We start from the raw sequence: 19962 nt of genomic DNA, 5'->3' as shown, positions 1-19962 counted from the left end.
ATTCCCACCCACCCCCGTCATCCCCACCCACCCCGTCATCCCCACCCACCCCGTCATCCCCACCCACCCCGTCACCCCACCCCATCATCCCCACCCACCCCTGTCATCCCCACCCACCCCGTCATCCCCACCCACCCCTGTCATCCCCACCCACCCCGTCATCCCCACCCACCCCGTCATCCCCACCCACCCCGTCATCCCCACACACCCCGTCATCCCCACCCACCCCGTCATCCCCACCCACCCCTGTCATCCCCACCCACCCCGTCATCCCCACCCACCCCCACCCACCCCATCCCGTCATCCCCACCCACCCCGTCATCCCCACCCACCCCGTCATCCCCACCCACCCCCACCCACCCCGTCATCCCCACCCACCCCGTCATCCCCACCCACCCCGTCATCCCCACCCACCCCGTCATCCCCACCCACCCCGTCATCCCCACCCACCGATCATCCCCACCCCCGTCACCCCACCCCGTCATCCCCACCCACCCCCGTCATCCCCACCCACCCCGTCATCCCCACCCACCCCGTCACCCACCCCCGTCATCCCCACCCACCCCCGTCATCCCCACCCACCCCGTCATCCCCACCCACTCCGTCATTCCCACCAACCCCGTCACCCCCACCCACCTCGTCATCCCCACCCACCCCGTCATCCCCACCCACCCCGTCATCCCCACCCACCCCGTCATCCCCACCCACCCCGTCATCCCCACCCACCCCCACCCACCCCGTCATCCCCACCCACCCCGTCACCCCCACCCACCTCGTCACCCCCACCCACCCCGTCATCCCCACCTACCCCGTCATCCCCACCCACCCCGTCATCCCCACCCACCCCGTCATCCCCACCCACCCCGTCATCCCCACCCACCCCCACCCACCCCCGTCATCCCCACCCACCCCGTCATCCCCACCCACCCCGTCATCCCCACCCACCCCGTCATCCCCACCCACCCCCACCCACCCCGTCATCCCCACCCACCCCGTCATCCCCACCCACCCCCACCCACCCCGTCATCCCCACCCACCCCGTCATCCCCACCCACCCCTTCATCCCCACCCACCCCTTCATCCCCACCCACCCCGTCATCCCCACCCACCCGTCATCCCCACCCACCCCGTCACCCCCACCCACCCCGTCATCCCCACCCACTCCGTCATCCCCACCCACCCCGTCATCCCCACCCACCCCGTCATCCCCACCCACCCCGTCACCCCCACCCACCCCGTCATCCCCACCCACTCCGTCATCCCCACCCACCCCGTCATCCCCACCCACCCCGTCACCCCACCTACCCCGTCATCCCCACCCCGTCATCCCCACCCACCCCGTCACCCCCACCTACCCCGTCACCCCCACCTACCCCGTCAGGATCCCCCCATCTCTCCCCCAGTTACCTCTGCTCTTCACTCTCCAGTAATATCCAGCGAGTACCCAGGCGAGAGCAGAGGTCCCAATCACGGCCCCGATGTGCAGGAAGGGGGCCGTCGCCTGCACACGAGAGGGGGACACAGGTATACAATATGGTGTCTTGAACGGGGTAATGGTGTACATTTGATACAGATTATATTGGGGTGCAGTTTTTGGGGGTCACGCTGACCTGGGGGTGTAGGTTGTTTTACCTGCAGAGAGAGGAACACCGCCGCCCACTCCTCCCTCCACTTCAGATCCAAACCAACAACTCCAAGACAGACAGTAAGAGCGCAGAGCGAGACGAGAACCTGGGAGGGGTAACAGCACCGGGGTGAGGGGGGGTGGGGGTAACACCTGTGTGAGGGGAGGGTGGGCGGGAGGGAGGCAACACCTGTGTGAGGGGAGGGCGGGAGGGAGGGAGGGCAACACCTGTGTGAGGGGAGGGTGGGCGGGAGGTAGGCAACACCTGTGTGAGGGGAGGGTGGGAGGGAGGGAGGCAACACCTGTGTGAGGGGTTGGCAACACCTGTGTGAGGGGAGGGTGGGCGGGAGGGAGGCAACACCTGTGTGAGGGGAGGGTGGGCGGGAGGGAGGCAACACCTGTGTGAGGGGAGGGGTGGGCGGGAGGGAGGCAACACCTGTGTGAGGGGAGGGTGGGCGGGAGGGAGGCAACACCTGTGTGAGTAGGCAACACCTGTGTGAGGGGAGGGTGGGCGTGAGAGAGGGAGGCAACACCTGTGTGAGGGGAGGGTGGGCGGGAGGGAGGGAGGCAACACCTGTGTGAGGGGAGGGTGGGCGGGAGGGAGGGAGGCAACACCTGTGTGAGGGGAGGGTGGGCGGGAGGGAGGGAGGCAACACCTGTGTGAGGGGAGGGTGGGTGGGAGGGAGGGAGGCAACACCTGTGTGAGGGGAGTGTGGGCGGGAGGGAGGGAGGCAACACCTGTGTGAGGGGAGGGTGGGCGGGGAGGGAGGGAGGCAACACCTGTGTGAGGGGAGGGTGGGCGGGAGGGAGGCAACACCTGTGTGAGGGGAGAGTGGGCGGGAGGGAGGCAACACCTGTGTGAGGGGAGGGTGGGCGGGAGGGAGGCAACACCTGTGTGAGGGGAGGGTGGGCGGGAGGGAGGCAACACCTGTGTGAGGGGAGGGTGGGCGGGAGGGAAGGGCAACACCCGTGTGAGGGGAGGGTGGGTGGGAGGGAGGCAACACCCGTGTGAGGGGAGGGTGGGCGGGAGGGAGGCAACACCCGTGTGAGGGGAGGGTGGGCGGGAGGTTGGCAACACCCGTGTGAGGGGAGGGTGGGCGGGAGGCAACACCCGTGTGAGGGGAGGTGGGCGGGAGGGAGGCAACACCTGTGTGAGGGGAGGGTGGGCGTTAGGGAGGCAACACCTGTGTGAGGGGAGGGTGGGCGGGAGGGAGGCAACACCTGTGTGAGGGGAGGGTGGGCGGGAGGGAGGCAACACCTGTGTGAGGGGAGGGGTGGGTGGGAGGGAGGAAACACCTGTGTGAGGGAGGGTGGGCGGGAGGGAGGCAACACCTGTGTGATTAGGGAGGCAACACCTGTGTGAGGGGAGGGTGGGCGGGAGGCAACACCTGTGTGAGGGGAGGGTGGGGCGGGAGGCAACACCTGTGTGAGGGGAGGGTGGGCGGGAGGCAACACCTTTGTGAGGGGAGGGTGGGCGGGAGGCAACACCCTGTGTGAGGGGAGGGTGGGCGGGAGGGAGGCATCACTTGTGTGAGTAGGGAGGCAACACCTGTGTGAGGGGAGGGTGGGCGGGAGGGAGGCAACACCTGTGTGAGGGGAGGGTGGGCGGGAGGGAGGCAACACCTGTGTGAGGGGAGGGTGGGCTGGAGGGAGGGAGGCAACACCTGTGTGAGGGGAGGGTGGGCGGGAGGGAGGGAGGCAACACCTGTGTGAGGGGAGGGTGGGCGGGAGGGAGGCAACACCTGTGTGAGGGGAGGGTGGGCGGGAGGGAGGCAACACCTGTGTGAGGGGAGGGTGGGCGGGAGGGAGGCAACACCTGTGTGAGGGGAGGGTGGGCGGGAGGGAGGCAACACCTGTGTAAGGGGAGGGTGGGCGGGAGGGAGGGAGGCAACACCTGTGTGAGTAGGAAGGCAACACCTGTGTGAGGGGAGGGTGGGCGGGAGGGAGGCAACACCTGTGTAAGGGGAGGGTGGGCGGGAGGGAGGGAGGCAACACCTGTGTGAGTAGGAAGGCAACACCTGTGTGAGGGGAGGGTGGGCGGGAGGGAGGCAACACCTGTGTGAGGGGAGGGTGGGCGGGAGGGAGGCAACACCTGTGTGAGGGGAGGGTGGGCGGGAGGGAGGCAACACCTGTGTGAGGGGAGGGTGGGCGGGAGGGAGGCAACACCTGTGTGAGTGGAGGGTGGGCGGGAGGGAGGCAACACCTGTGTGAGGGGAGGATGGGCGGGAGGGAGGCAACACCTGTGTGAGGGGAGGGTGGGCGGGAGGGAGGCAACACCTGTGTGAGGGGAGGGTGGGCGGTAGGGAGGCAACACCTGTGTGAGGGGAGGGTGGGCGTTAGGGAGGCAACACCTGTGTGAGGGGAGGGTGGGCGGGAGGGAGGCAACACCTGTGTGAGGGGAGGGTGGGCGGGAGGGAGGCAACACCTGTGTGAGGGGAGGGTGTGCGGGAGGGAGGGAGGGAGAGAGGCAACACCTGTGTTAGGGGAGGGTGAGCGGGTGGGATGGAGGCAACACCTGTGTGAGGGGAGGGTGGGCGGGAGGTAGGGAGGCAACATCTGTGTGAGGGGAGGGTGGGCGGGAGGGAGGCAACACCTGTGTGAGGGGAGGGTGGGAGGGAGGGAGGCAACACCTGTGTGAGGGGAGGGTGGGGGCAACACCTGTGTGAGGGGAGGGTGGGGGCAACACCCTGTGTGAGGGGAGGGTGGGGGCAACACCTGTGTGAGGGGAGGGTGGGGGTAATACCTGTGTGAGGGGAGGGTGGGGGCAACACCTGTGTGAGGGGAGGGTGGGGGCAACACCTGTGTGAGGGGAGGGTGGGGGTAATACCTGTGTGAGGGGAGGGTGGGGGTAACACCTGTGTGAGGGGAGGGTGGGGGTAACATCTGTGTGAGGGGAGGGTGGGGGTAACACCGGTGTGAGGGGTGGGGGTAAAACCTGTGTGAGGGGAGGGTGGGGGTAACACCTGTGTGAGGGGAGGGTGGGGGTAACACCTGTGTGAGGGGAGGGTGGGGGTAACACCTGTGTGAGGGGAGGGTGGGGGTAACACCTGTGTGAGGGGAGGGTGGGCGGGAGGGAGGCAACACCTGTGTGAGGGGGAGGGTGGGGGTAACACCTGTGTGAGGGGAGGGTGGGGGTAACACCTGTGTGAGGGGAGGGTGGGGGTAACACCGGTGTGAGGGGAGGGTGGGGGGTAACACCGGTGTGAGGGGAGGATGGGGGTAACACCTGTGTGAGGGGAGGGTGGGGGTAACACCTGTGTGAGTTGCTGGGGGAGGGGGCAGTATAAGGGGGGAGGAGGGGCTCAGTGATTTGTTTCTCACCTTGTGTAACCAGTGCAGCTTCAGGGGGTGCGCACAGAGCACGAGGCACAGGGAGAGTAACTAAAACACAAAAGGAGAGAGATGGGATGGAGGGGGGGACTATAGGGAGGGGGGAGTAAAGGGAGGGGGAGTATAGGGAGGGGGTATAGGGAGGGGGGTATAGGGAGGAGGGGGGGAGTATAGGGAGGGGGGGGGGAATATAACACTGATTATATTTTCCTCTCTCCCCAGCAGGTGTCGCTGTCACACCATTAATGAGCAGAGACACTGCACAGGTAACAGAACCGAAGAGTAACAGAGTACTTGAGTAACTTGAGTATACAGAACTCCGAGTGTGAGGTCTTTGTACTTTTATTAAATTGTTATATTTCTATTCTCTTTATTTTACACTCTATTTATGCCATAAGTACATTGTTACCCTAACACATCACTGCCAGCGTATGTAACATATATAATATAGGGCGTGCCCCGCCTGTGTCACACTGTAACTCTCTAACACATCACTGCCAGCGTATGTAACATATATAATATAGGGGGCGGGTGCCCGCCTGTGTCACACTGTAACTCTCTAACACATCACTGCCAGCGTATGTAACATATATAATATAGGGCGTGCCCCGCCTGTGTCACACTGTAACTCTCTAACACATCACTGCCAGCGTACGTAACATATATAATATAGGGTGTGCCCCGCCTGTGTCACACTGTAACTCTCTAACACATCGCTGCCAGCGTATGTAACATATATAATATAGGGCGTGCCCCGCCTGTGTCACACTGTAACTCTCTAACACATCACTGCCAGCGTATGTAACATATATAATATAGGGCGTGCCCCGCCTGTGTCACACTGTAACTCTCTAACACATCGCTGCCAGCGTATGTAACATATATAATATAGGGTGTGCCCCGCCTGTGTCACACTGTAACTCTCTAACACATCACTGCCAGCGTATGTAACATATATAATATAGGGCGTGCCCCGTCTGTGTCACACTGTAACTCTCTAACACATCACTGCCAGCGTATGTAACATATATAATATAGGGCGTGCCCCGTCTGTGTCACACTGTAACTCTCTAACACATCACTGCCAGCGTATGTAACATATATAATATAGGGCGTGCCCCGCCTGTGTCACACTGTAACTCTCTAACACATCACTGCCAGCGTATGTAACATATATAATATAGGGTGTGCCCCGCCTGTGTCACACTGTAACTCTCTAACACATCACTGCCAGCGTATGTAACATATATAATATAGGGTGTGCCCCGCCTGTGTCACACTGTAACTCTCTAACACATCACTGCCAGCGTATGTAACATATATAATATAGGGCGTGCCCCGCCTGTGTCACACTGTAACTCTCTAACACATCGCTGCCAGCGTATGTAACATATATAATATAGGGCGTGCCCCGCCTGTGTCACACTGTAACTCTCTAACACATCGCTGCCAGCGTATGTAACATATATAATATAGGGCGTGCCCCGTCTGTGTCACACTGTAACTCTCTAACACATCACTGCCAGCGTATGTAACATATATAATATAGGGCGTGCCCCGCCTGTGTCACACTGTAACTCTCTAACACATCACTGCCAGCGTATGTAACATATATAATATAGGGCGTGCCCCGCCTGTGTCACACTGTAACTCTCTAACACATCACTGCCAGCGTATGTCACATATATAATATAGGGCGTGCCCCGCCTGTGTCACACTGTAACTCTCTAACACATCACTGCCAGCGTATGTAACATATATAATATAGGGTGTGCCCCGCCTGTGTCACACTGTAACTCTCTAACACATCGCTGCCAGCGTACGTAACATATATAATATAGGGCGTGCCCCGCCTGTGTCACACTGTAACTCTCTAACACATCGCTGCCAGCGTATGTAACATATATAATATAGGGCGTGCCCCGCCTGTGTCACACTGTAACTCTCTAACACATCACTGCCAGCGTACGTAACATATATAATATAGGGCGTGCCCCGCCTGTGTCACACTGTAACTCTCTAACACATCGCTGCCAGCGTATGTAACATATATAATATAGGGCGTGCCCCGCCTGTGTCACACTGTAACTCTCTAACACATCGCTGCCAGCGTATGTAACATATATAATATAGGGCGTGCCCCGCCTGTGTCACACTGTAACTCTCTAACACATCGCTGCCAGCGTATGTAACATATATAATATAGGGCGTGCCCCGCCTGTGTCACACTGTAACTCTCTAACACATCGCTGCCAGCGTATGTAACATATATAATATAGGGCGTGCCCCGCCTGTGTCACACTGTAACTCTCTAACACATCGCTGCCAGCGAATGTAACATATATAATATAGGGCGTGCCCCGCCTGTGTCACACTGTAACTCTCTAACACATCGCTGCCAGCGTATGTAACATATATAATATAGGGCGTGCCCCGCCTGTGTCACACTGTAACTCTCTAACACATCACTGCCAGCGTATGTAACATATATAATATAGGGCGTGCCCCGCCTGTGTCACACTGTAACTCTCTAACACATCACTGCCAGCGTATGTAACATATATAATATAGGGCGTGCCCCGCCTGTGTCACACTGTAACTCTCTAACACATCACTGCCAGCGTATGTAACATATATAATATAGGGCGTGCCCCGCCTGTGTCACACTGTAACTCTCTAACACATCGCTGCCAGCGTATGTAACATATATAATATAGGGCGTGCCCCGCCTGTGTCACACTGTAACTCTCTAACACATCACTGCCAGCGTATGTAACATATATAATATAGGGCGTGCCCCGCCTGTGTCACACTGTAACTCTCTAACACATCGCTGCCAGCGTATGTAACATATATAATATAGGGCGTGCCCCGCCTGTGTCACACTGTAACTCTCTAACACATCGCTGCCAGCGTATGTAACATATATAATATAGGGCGTGCCCCGCCTGTGTCACACTGTAACTCTCTAACACATCGCTGCCAGCGTATGTAACATATATAATATAGGGCGTGCCCCGCCTGTGTCACACTGTAACTCTCTAACACATCGCTGCCAGCGTATGTAACATATATAATATAGGGCGTGCCCCGCCTGTGTCACACTGTAACTCTCTAACACATCGCTGCCAGCGTATGTAACATATATAATATAGGGCGTGCCCCGCCTGTGTCACACTGTAACTCTCTAACACATCACTGCCAGCGTATGTAACATATATAATATAGGGTGTGCCCCGCCTGTGTCACACTGTAACTCTCTAACACATCGCTGCCAGCGTACGTAACATATATAATATAGGGCGTGCCCCGTCTGTGTCACACTGTAACTCTCTAACACATCGCTGCCAGCGTACGTAACATATATAATATAGGGCGTGCCCCGTCTGTGTCACACTGTAACTCTCTAACACATCACTGCCAGCGTACGTAACATATATAATATAGGGCGTGCCCCGCCTGTGTCACACTGTAACTCTCTAACACATCGCTGCCAGCGTACGTAACATATATAATATAGGGCGTGCCCCGCCTGTGTCACACTGTAACTCTCTAACACATCACTGCCAGCGTATGTAACATATATAATATAGGGCGTGCCCCGCCTGTGTCACACTGTAACTCTCTAACACATCACTGCCAGCGTATGTAACATATATAATATAGGGCGTGCCCCGCCTGTGTCACACTGTAACTCTCTAACACATCACTGCCAGCGTATGTAACATATATAATATAGGGCGTGCCCCGCCTGTGTCACACTGTAACTCTCTAACACATCACTGCCAGCGTATGTAACATATATAATATAGGGCGTGCCCCGCCTGTGTCACACTGTAACTCTCTAACACATCACTGCCAGCGTATGTAACATATATAATATAGGGCGTGCCCCGCCTGTGTCACACTGTAACTCTCTAACACATCGCTGCCAGCGTATGTAACATATATAATATAGGGTGTGCCCCGCCTGTGTCACACTGTAACTCTCTAACACATCGCTGCCAGCGTATGTAACATATATAATATAGGGTGTGCCCCGCCTGTGTCACACTCTAACTCTCTAACACATCGCTGCCAGCGTATGTAACATATATAATATAGGGGTTGCCCCCCTTGTGTCACACTGTAACTCTCTAACACATCGCTGCCAGCGTATGTCACATATATAATATAGGGCGTGCCCCGCCTGTGTCACACTGTAACTCTCTAACACATCACTGCCAGCGTACGTAACATATATAATATAGGGTGTGCCCCGCCTGTGTCACACTGTAACTCTCTAACACATCACTGCCAGCGTACGTAACATATATAATATAGGGTGTGCCCCGCCTGTGTCACACTGTAACTCTCTAACACATCTCTGCCAGCGTACGTAACATATATAATATAGGGTGTGCCCCGCCTGTGTCACACTGTAACTCTCTAACACATCACTGCCAGCGTATGTAACATATATAATATAGGGCGTGCCCCGCCTGTGTCACACTGTAACTCTCTAACACATCACTGCCAGCGTATGTAACATATATAATATAGGGTGTGCCCCGCCTGTGTCACACTGTAACTCTCTAACACATCACTGCCAGCGTACGTAACATATATAATATAGGGTGTGCCCCGCCTGTGTCACACTGTAACTCTCTAACACATCACTGCCAGCGTATGTAACATATATAATATAGGGCGTGCCCCGCCTGTGTCACACTGTAACTCTCTAACACATCACTGCCAGCGTATGTAACATATATAATATAGGGCGTGCCCCGCCTGTGTCACACTGTAACTCTCTAACACATCACTGCCAGCGTATGTAACATATATAATATAGGGCGTGCCCCGCCTGTGTCACACTGTAACTCTCTAACACATCCTCATTCTTCCGTCCTGATTGCTATAATCTTCTGAGCCCCCAATAATCTCGCCCCTCTCCCAGACCCTCAAACAGGCAGCTAGACCTGCACCCATATACACATTGATCCTACACCCCTAGCCCCCCATTCTCTGCCCTGCACCCATATACGCATTGATCCTACACCCCCAGTCCCCCCCATTCTCCACCCTGCACCCATATACGCATTGATCCTACACCCCCAGCCCCCCATTCTCCACCCTGTACCCATATACGCATTGATCCTACACCCCCAGTCCCCCCCATTCTCCACCCTGCACCCATATACGCATTGATCCTACACTCCCAGTCCCCCCCATTCTCCACCCTGCACCCATATACACATTGATCCTACACCCCCAGCCCCCCATTCTCCACCCTGTACCCATATACGCATTGATCCTAAACCCCCAGTCCCCCATTCTCCACCCTGCACCCATATACGCATTGATCCTACACCCCCAGTCCCCCCCATTCTCCGCCCTGCACCCATTTACGCATTGATCCTACACCCCCAGTGCCCCCATTCTCCGCCCTGTACCCATATACGCATTGATCCTACACCCCCAGTCCCCCCATTCTCCACCCTGCACCCATATACACATTGATCCTACACCCCCAGCCCCCCATTCTCCGCCCTGCACCCCTCTCTTACCAGCAGGACGCCGCAGTATGTCAGCAGCACGGCGGTCAGAGTGACCAGGACGAGAGACCAGTCCAGCCACCAACCCTGGGAGCGGAACATGTACCTGCGGGACAGCAGCGGTTACAGGGGGGCACAGGCACTGGGGTGGGAGATTGGGGGAGGCAGTAACAGAATGGCGGGGGAGATTGGAGGGCTTCGTACTCACTCATTGAAGTTGTGCATGTCATTGAGCAGGATCTGGGTGATGTACGTCCAGACCAAGGTGAACACGAACACGGAGAGGAGCAGCAGGACCCAGACACACTCGCACTGCAAGACAGGGAGCAGACACTCAACTAACAAGCAGCTACCGGGCACCGACAACCGGCCACGACAACCGGCCACCGATAACCGGGCACCGACAACCGGCCACCGACAACCGGGCACTGACAACCGGGCACCGATAACCGGGCACCGACAACCGGCCACGACAACCGGCCACCGATAACCGGGCACCGACAACCGGCCACCGATAACCGGGCACCGACAACCGGCCACCGACAACCGGGCACCGACAACCGGGCACCGATAACCGGGCACCGACAACCGGCCACGACAACCGGCCACCGATAACCGGGCACCGACAACCGGCCACCGACAACCGGGCACCGACAACCAGCCACGACAACCGGCCACCGATAACCGGGCACCGACAACCGGCCACCGACAACCGGCCACCGATAACCGGGCACCGATAACCGGGCACCGATAACCGGCCACCGATAACCGGGCACCGATAACCGGGCACGGATAACCGGGCACGATAACCGGCCACCGATAACCGGCCGCCGATAACCGGCCACCGACAACCGGGAACCGACAACCGGGCACCGACAACCGGGTACCAAGAACCGGCCACCGATAACCGGGCACCGATAACCGGCCACCGATAACCGGCCACCGATAACCGGGCACCGATAACCAGCTAACCACTATGCATTAAGAGCTATTGGCAGATTCAGTCAGCTAATCAGGCATAACTAACCCGCACCGGATCTCCACTTACCGAGCATCCCCAACCACCACCACTAACAAAGCCGCCAACACCACTCAGGCTGCGCTTCTAGTGCCAGCGACATCGCGTCAAAACAAATGCATTGCCGCCGTTTCGTGCGCGTATTGTAGGTGCGACGCGGCTTGGTCGCAATCGCTGGAAGTCATCTCAATTTGATTTTTCCAGCGACAGCAGCCTGATATCGCCGGCACTATAACCGCAGCCTGACGTCGCCGGCACTATAAGCGCAGCCTGACATCGCCGGCACTATAACCGCGGCCTGACATCGCCGGCACTATAACCGCAGCCTGACGTCGCCGGCACTATAAGCGCAGCCTGACATCGCCGGCACTATAACCGCAGCCTGACATCGCCGGCACTATAACCGCAGCCTGACGTCGCCGGCACTATAACCGCAGCCTGACGTCGCTGGCACTATAACCGCAGCCTGACGTCGCTGGCACTATAAGCGCAGCCTGACGTTACCGGCACTATAAGCGCAGCCTGACGTCGCCGGCACTATAACCGCAGCCTGACATTACTGGCACTATAAGCGCAGCCTGACATTACTGGCACTATAAGCGCAGCCTGACGTTACTGGCACTATAAGCGCGGCCTGACATTACTGGCACTATAAGCGCAGCCTGACATTACTGGCACTATAAGCGCAGCCTGACGTCGCCGGCACTATAAGCGCGGCCTGACATTACTGGCACTATAACCGCAGCCTGACATTACTGGCACTATAACCGCAGCCTGATGTTACTGGCACTATAACCGCAGCCTGACATTACTGGCACTATAACCGCAGCCTGACGTTACTGGCACTATAACCGCAGCCTGACATTACTGGCACTATAACCGCAGCCTGACATTACTGGCACTATAAGCGCAGCCTGACATTACTGGCACTATAAGCGCAGCCTGACGTTACTGGCACTATAAGCGCGGCCTGACGTTACTGGCACTATAAGCGCGGCCTGACGTTACTGGCACTATAAGCGCAGCCTGACGTTACTGGCACTATAACCGCAGCCTGACATTACTGGCACTATAACCGCAGCCTGACATTACTGGCACTATAACCGCAGCCTGACATTACTGGCACTATAACCGCAGCCTGACGTTACTGGCACTATAAGCGCAGCCTGACATTACTGGCACTATAAGCGCAGCCTGACGTTACTGGCACTATAAGCGCAGCCTGACATTACTGGCACTATAAGCGCGGCCTGACGTTACTGGCACTATAACCGCAGCCTGACATTACTGGCACTATAAGCGCGGCCTGACATTACTGGCACTATAACCGCAGCCTGACATTACTGGCACTATAAGCGCAGCCTGACGTTACTGGCACTATAAGCGCAGCCTGACATTACTGGCACTATAAGCGCAGCCTGACATTACTGGCACTATAACCGCAGCCTGACATTACTGGCACTATAACCGCAGCCTGACGTTACTGGCACTATAACCGCAGCCTGACGTTACTGGCACTATAAGCGCGGCCTGACATTACTGGCACTATAAGCGCAGCCTGACATTACTGGCACTATAACCGCAGCCTGACATTACTGGCACTATAACCGCAGCCTGACATTACTGGCACTATAACCGCAGCCTGACGTTACTGGCACTATAACCGCAGCCTGACGTTACTGGCACTATAAGCGCAGCCTGACATTACTGGCACTATAAGCGCGGCCTGACGTTACTGGCACTATAAGCGCGGCCTGACATTACTGGCACTATAAGCGCAGCCTGACATTACTGGCACTATAACCGCAGCCTGACATTACTGGCACTATAACCGCAGCCTGACGTTACTGGCACTATAAGCGCGGCCTGACATTACTGGCACTATAAGCGCGGCCTGACGTTACTGACACTATAAGCGCAGCCTGACATTACTGGCACTATAAGCGCAGCCTGACGTTACTGGCACTATAAGCGCGGCCTGACGTTACTGGCACTATAAGCGCAGCCTGACATTACTGGCACTATAAGCGCAGCCTGACATTACTGGCACTATAACCGCAGCCTGACATTACTGGCACTATAAGCGCGGCCTGACATTACTGGCACTATAACCGCAGCCTGACATTACTGGCACTATAACCGCAGCCTGACATTACTGGCACTATAAGCGCAGCCTGACATTACTGGCACTATAAGCGCAGCCTGACATTACTGGCACTATAAGCGCGGCCTGACGTTACTGGCACTATAAGCGCAGCCTGACATTACTGGCACTATAAGCGCAGCCTGACATTACTGGCACTATAAGCGCAGCCTGACGTTACTGGCACTATAAGCGCGGCCTGACGTTACTGGCACTATAACCGCAGCCTGACGTTACTGGCACTATAACCGCAGCCTGACGTTACTGGCACTATAAGCGCAGCCTGACGTCGCCGGCACTATAAGCGCAGCCTGACGTTACTGGCACTATAAGCGCAGCCTGACGTCGCCGGCACTATAAGCGCAGCCTGACATTACTGGCACTATAAGCGCAGCCTGACGTTACTGGCACTATAAGCGCAGCCTGACATTACTGGCACTATAACCGCGGCCTGACGTCGCCGGCACTATAACCGCAGCCTGACGTTACTGGCACTATAAGCGCAGCCTGACGTTACTGGCACTATAACCGCAGCCTGACGTTACTGGCACTATAAGCGCGGCCTGACGTTACTGGCACTATAAGCGCGGCCTGACGTTACTGGCACTATAACCGCAGCCTGACGTTACTGGCACTATAAGCGCGGCCTGACGTTACTGGCACTATAAGCGCAGCCTGACATTACTGGCACTATAAGCGCGGCCTGACGTTACTGGCACTATAAGCGCGGCCTGACGTTACTGGCACTATAACCGCAGCCTGACGTTACTGGCACTATAAGCGCAGCCTGACGTTACTGGCACTATAAGCGCAGCCTGACATTACTGGCACTATAAGCGCGGCCTGACGTTACTGGCACTATAAGCGCAGCCTGACATTACTGGCACTATAAGCGCGGCCTGACGTTACTGGCACTATAAGCGCAGCCTGACGTTACTGGCACTATAAGCGCAGCCTGACGTTACTGGCACTATAACCGCAGCCTGACGTTACTGGCACTATAAGCGCGGCCTGACGTTACTGGCACTATAAGCGCGGCCTGACGTTACTGGCACTATAACCGCAGCCTGACGTTACTGGCACTATAAGCGCGGCCTGACGTTACTGGCACTATAAGCGCAGCCTGACATTACTGGCACTATAAGCGCGGCCTGACGTTACTGGCACTATAAGCGCGGCCTGACGTTACTGGCACTATAACCGCAGCCTGACGTTACTGGCACTATAAGCGCAGCCTGACGTTACTGGCACTATAAGCGCAGCCTGACATTACTGGCACTATAACCGCAGCCTGACGTTACTGGCACTATAAGCGCAGCCTGACGTTACTGGCACTATAACCGCAGCCTGACATTACTGGCACTATAAGCGCGGCCTGACGTTACTGGCACTATAAGCGCGGCCTGACGTTACTGGCACTATAACCGCAGCCTGACGTTACTGGCACTATAAGCGCAGCCTGACGTTACTGGCACTATAAGCGCAGCCTGACGTTACTGGCACTATAAGCGCGGCCTGACGTTACTGGCACTATAAGCGCGGCCTGACGTTACTGGCACTATAAGCGCGGCCTGACATTACTGGCACTATAAGCGCAGCCTGACGTTACTGGCACTATAAGCGCAGCCTGACGTTACTGGCACTATAAGCGCAGCCTGACGTTACTGGCACTATAACCGCAGCCTGACATTACTGGCACTATAAGCGCAGCCTGACATTACTGGCACTATAAGCGCAGCCTGACATTACTGGCACTATAAGCGCAGCCTGACATTACTGGCACTATAAGCGCAGCCTGACATTACTGGCACTATAAGCGCGGCCAGCCTGACGTTACTGGCACTATAACCGCAGCCTGACGTTACTGGCACTATAAGCGCAGCCTGACATTACTGGCACTATAAGCGCAGCCTGACATTACTGGCACTATAAGCGCAGCCTGACGTTACTGGCACTATAAGCGCGGCCTGACGTTACTGGCACTATAAGCGCGGCCTGACGTTACTGGCACTATAAGCGCGGCCTGACGTTACTGGCACTATAAGCGCAGCCTGACATTACTGGCACTATAAGCGCGGCCTGACGTTACTGGCACTATAACCGCAGCCTGACGTCGCCGGCACTATAAGCGCGGCCTGACATTACTGGCACTATAACCGCAGCCTGACGTCGCCGGCACTATAAGCGCGGCCTGACATTACTGGCACTATAAGCGCAGCCTGACATTACTGGCACTATAAGCGCAGCCTGACGTTACTGGCACTATAAGCGCGGCCTGACATTACTGGCACTATAAGCGCGGCCTGACGTTACTGGCACTATAAGCGCGGCCTGACGTTACTGGCACTATAAGCGCGGCCTGACGTTACTGCCACTATAAGCGCGGCCTGACGTTACTGGCACTATAACCGCAGCCTGACGTTACTGGCACTATAACCGCAGCCTGACGTTACTGGCACTATAACCGCAGCCTGACGTTACCGGCACTATAACCGCAGCCTGACGTTACCGGCACTATAAGCGCGGCCTGACGTTACTGGCACTATAAGCGCAGCCTGACATTACTGGTACTATAAGCGCAGCCTGACATTACTGGCACTATAAGCGCAGCCTGACATTACTGGCACTATAAGCGCAGCCTGACGTTACTGGCACTATAACCGCAGCCTGACATTACTGGCACTATAAGCGCGGCCTGACGTTACTGGCACTATAAGCGCGGCCTGACGTTACCGGCACTATAAGCGCGGCCTGACGTTACTGGCACTATAAGCGCGGCCTGACGTTACTGGCACTATAAGCGCGGCCTGACGTTACTGGCACTATAAGCGCGGCCTGACGTTACTGCCACTATAAGCGCGGCCTGACGTTACTGGCACTATAACCGCAGCCTGACGTTACTGGCACTATAACCGCAGCCTGACGTTACTGGCACTATAACCGCAGCCTGACGTTACCGGCACTATAACCGCAGCCTGACGTTACCGGCACTATAAGCGCGGCCTGACGTTACTGGCACTATAAGCGCAGCCTGACATTACTGGTACTATAAGCGCAGCCTGACATTACTGGCACTATAAGCGCAGCCTGACATTACTGGCACTATAAGCGCAGCCTGACGTTACTGGCACTATAACCGCAGCCTGACATTACTGGCACTATAAGCGCAGCCTGACGTTACTGGCACTATAAGCGCAGCCTGACATTACTGGCACTATAAGCGCAGCCTGACATTACTGGCACTATAACCGCAGCCTGACGTTACTGGCACTATAACCGCAGCCTGACGTTACTGGCACTATAAGCGCAGCCTGACATTACTGGTACTATAAGCGCAGCCTGACATTACTGGCACTATAAGCGCAGCCTGACGTTACTGGCACTATAACCGCAGCCTGACGTTACTGGCACTATAAGCGCAGCCTGACATTACTGGCACTATAACCGCAGCCTGACATTACTGGCACTATAACCGCGGCCTGACGTTACCGGCACTATAAGCGCAGCCTGACGTTACTGGCACTATAACCGCGGCCTGACATTACTGGCACTATAAGCGCGGCCTGACGTTACTGGCACTATAACCGCAGCCTGACGTTACTGGCACTATAAGCGCAGCCTGACATTACTGGCACTATAACCGCAGCCTGACATTACTGGCACTATAACCGCAGCCTGACGTTACCGGCACTATAAGCGCAGCCTGACGTTACTGGCACTATAACCGCGGCCTGACATTACTGGCACTATAAGCGCGGCCTGACGTTACTGGCACTATAACCGCAGCCTGACGTTACTGGCACTATAAGCGCGGCCTGACGTTACTGGCACTATAAGCGCAGCCTGACGTTACTGGCACTATAACCGCAGCCTGACATTACTGGCACTATAAGCGCAGCCTGACGTTACTGGCACTATAACCGCAGCCTGACATTACTGGCACTATAAGCGCGGCCTGACGTTACTGGCACTATAACCGCAGCCTGACGTTACTGGCACTATAAGCGCAGCCTGACATTACTGGCACTATAAGCGCAGCCTGACGTTACTGGCACTATAAGCGCAGCCTGACATTACTGGCACTATAACCGCAGCCTGACATTACTGGCACTATAAGCGCGGCCTGACATTACTGGCACTATAACCGCAGCCTGACGTTACTGGCACTATAAGCGCAGCCTGACATTACTGGCACTATAACCGCAGCCTGACGTTACTGGCACTATAACCGCAGCCTGACATTACTGGCACTATAAGCGCGGCCTGACGTTACTGGCACTATAACCGCAGCCTGATGTTACTGGCACTATAACCGCAGCCTGACGTTACTGGCACTATAACCGCAGCCTGACGTTACTGGCACTATAAGCGCGGCCTGACGTTACTGGCACTATAAGCGCAGCCTGACGTTACTGGCACTATAACCGCAGCCTGACGTTACTGGCACTATAACCGCAGCCTGACATTACTGGCACTATAAGCGCGGCCTGACGTTACCGGCACTATAAGCGCGGCCTGACGTTACCGGCACTATAAGCGCAGCCTGACATTACTGGCACTATAAGCGCAGCCTGACGTTACTGGCACTATAACCGCAGCCTGACGTTACTGGCACTATAACCGCAGCCTGACATTACTGGCACTATAAGCGCGGCCTGACGTTACTGGCACTATAAGCGCGGCCTGACGTTACTGGCACTATAAGCGCGGCCTGACATTACTGGCACTATAAGCGCGGCCTGACGTTACTGGCACTATAAGCGCGGCCTGACGTTACTGGCACTATAAGCGCGGCCTGACGTTACTGGCACTATAACCGCAGCCTGACATTACTGGCACTATAAGCGCGGCCTGACATTACTGGCACTATAACCGCAGCCTGACGTTACTGGCACTATAAGCGCAGCCTGACATTACTGGCACTATAAGCGCAGCCTGACATTACTGGCACTATAAGCGCGGCCTGACGTTACTGGCACTATAACCGCAGCCTGACGTTACTGGCACTATAAGCGCAGCCTGACATTACTGGCACTATAAGCGCAGCCTGACATTACTGGCACTATAAGCGCAGCCTGACGTTACTGGCACTATAACCGCAGCCTGACGTTACTGGCACTATAAGCGCGGCCTGACATTACTGGCACTATAAGCGCAGCCTGACATTACTGGCACTATAAGCGCAGCCTGACATTACTGGCACTATAACCGCAGCCTGACGTTACTGGCACTATAAGCGCAGCCTGACATTACTGGCACTATAACCGCAGCCTGACGTTACTGGCACTATAACCGCAGCCTGACGTTACTGGCACTATAACCGCAGCCTGACATTACTGGCACTATAAGCGCGGCCTGACGTTACTGGCACTATAAGCGCGGCCTGACGTTACTGGCACTATAAGCGCAGCCTGACATTACTGGCACTATAAGCGCAGCCTGACGTTACTGGCACTATAAGCGCAGCCTGACATTACTGGCACTATAAGCGCAGCCTGACATTACTGGCACTATAACCGCAGCCTGACATTACTGGCACTATAACCGCAGCCTGACATTACTGGCACTATAAGCGCAGCCTGACGTTACTGGCACTATAAGCGCAGCCTGACGTTACTGGCACTATAAGCGCAGCCTGACGTTACTGGCACTATAAGCGCAGCCTGACGTTACTGGCACTATAACCGCAGCCTGACGTTACTGGCACTATAAGCGCGGCCTGACGTTACTGGCACTATAACCGCAGCCTGACGTTACTGGCACTATAAGCGCAGCCTGACGTTACTGGCACTATAAGCACAGCCTGACGTTACTGGCACTATAAGCACAGCCTGACATTACTGGCACTATAAGCGCGGCCTGACGTTACTGGCACTATAAGCACAGCCTGACGTTACTGGCACTATAAGCGCAGCCTGACGTTACTGGCACTATAAGCGCAGCCTGACGTTACTGGCACTATAAGCGCAGCCTGACGTTACTGGCACTATAAGCGCAGCCTGACGTTACTGGCACTATAAGCGCAGCCTGACGTTACTGGCACTATAAGCGCGGCCTGACGTTACTGGCACTATAACCGCAGCCTGACGTTACTGGCACTATAAGCGCGGCCTGACGTTACTGGCACTATAACCGCAGCCTGACGTTACTGGCACTATAAGCGCAGCCTGACGTTACTGGCACTATAAGCACAGCCTGACGTTACTGGCACTATAAGCGCAGCCTGACATTACTGGCACTATAAGCGCGGCCTGACGTTACTGGCACTATAACCGCAGCCTGACGTTACTGGCACTATAAGCGCGGCCTG

General features: G+C 56.2%; 1 protein-coding gene across 1 annotated transcript in view; it reads right to left on the bottom strand.

Annotated features, from left to right (window-relative positions):
- Positions 1-1369: 1369 nt before the first annotated feature.
- LOC142467243 (glycerophosphoinositol inositolphosphodiesterase GDPD2-like) overlaps positions 1370-19962 on the bottom strand; it is a 38622-nt gene continuing 20029 nt past the window's right edge. The window contains exons 3-7 of the mRNA XM_075572675.1: positions 10700-10803; positions 10504-10597; positions 4946-5005; positions 1633-1731; positions 1370-1501 (exon numbers count right to left, since the gene is read on the bottom strand). Coding sequence (XP_075428790.1) covers positions 1370-1501; positions 1633-1731; positions 4946-5005; positions 10504-10597; positions 10700-10803 — 489 coding nt within the window. The remainder of the gene's footprint in view (positions 1502-1632; positions 1732-4945; positions 5006-10503; positions 10598-10699; positions 10804-19962) is intronic.

The sequence above is a fragment of the Ascaphus truei genome, chromosome 16 (assembly GCF_040206685.1).
Source record: "Ascaphus truei isolate aAscTru1 chromosome 16, aAscTru1.hap1, whole genome shotgun sequence".
In the NCBI taxonomy this organism is placed as follows: Eukaryota; Metazoa; Chordata; class Amphibia; order Anura; family Ascaphidae; genus Ascaphus; species Ascaphus truei.
This window is presented reverse-complemented; position numbering and strand designations above follow the sequence as displayed.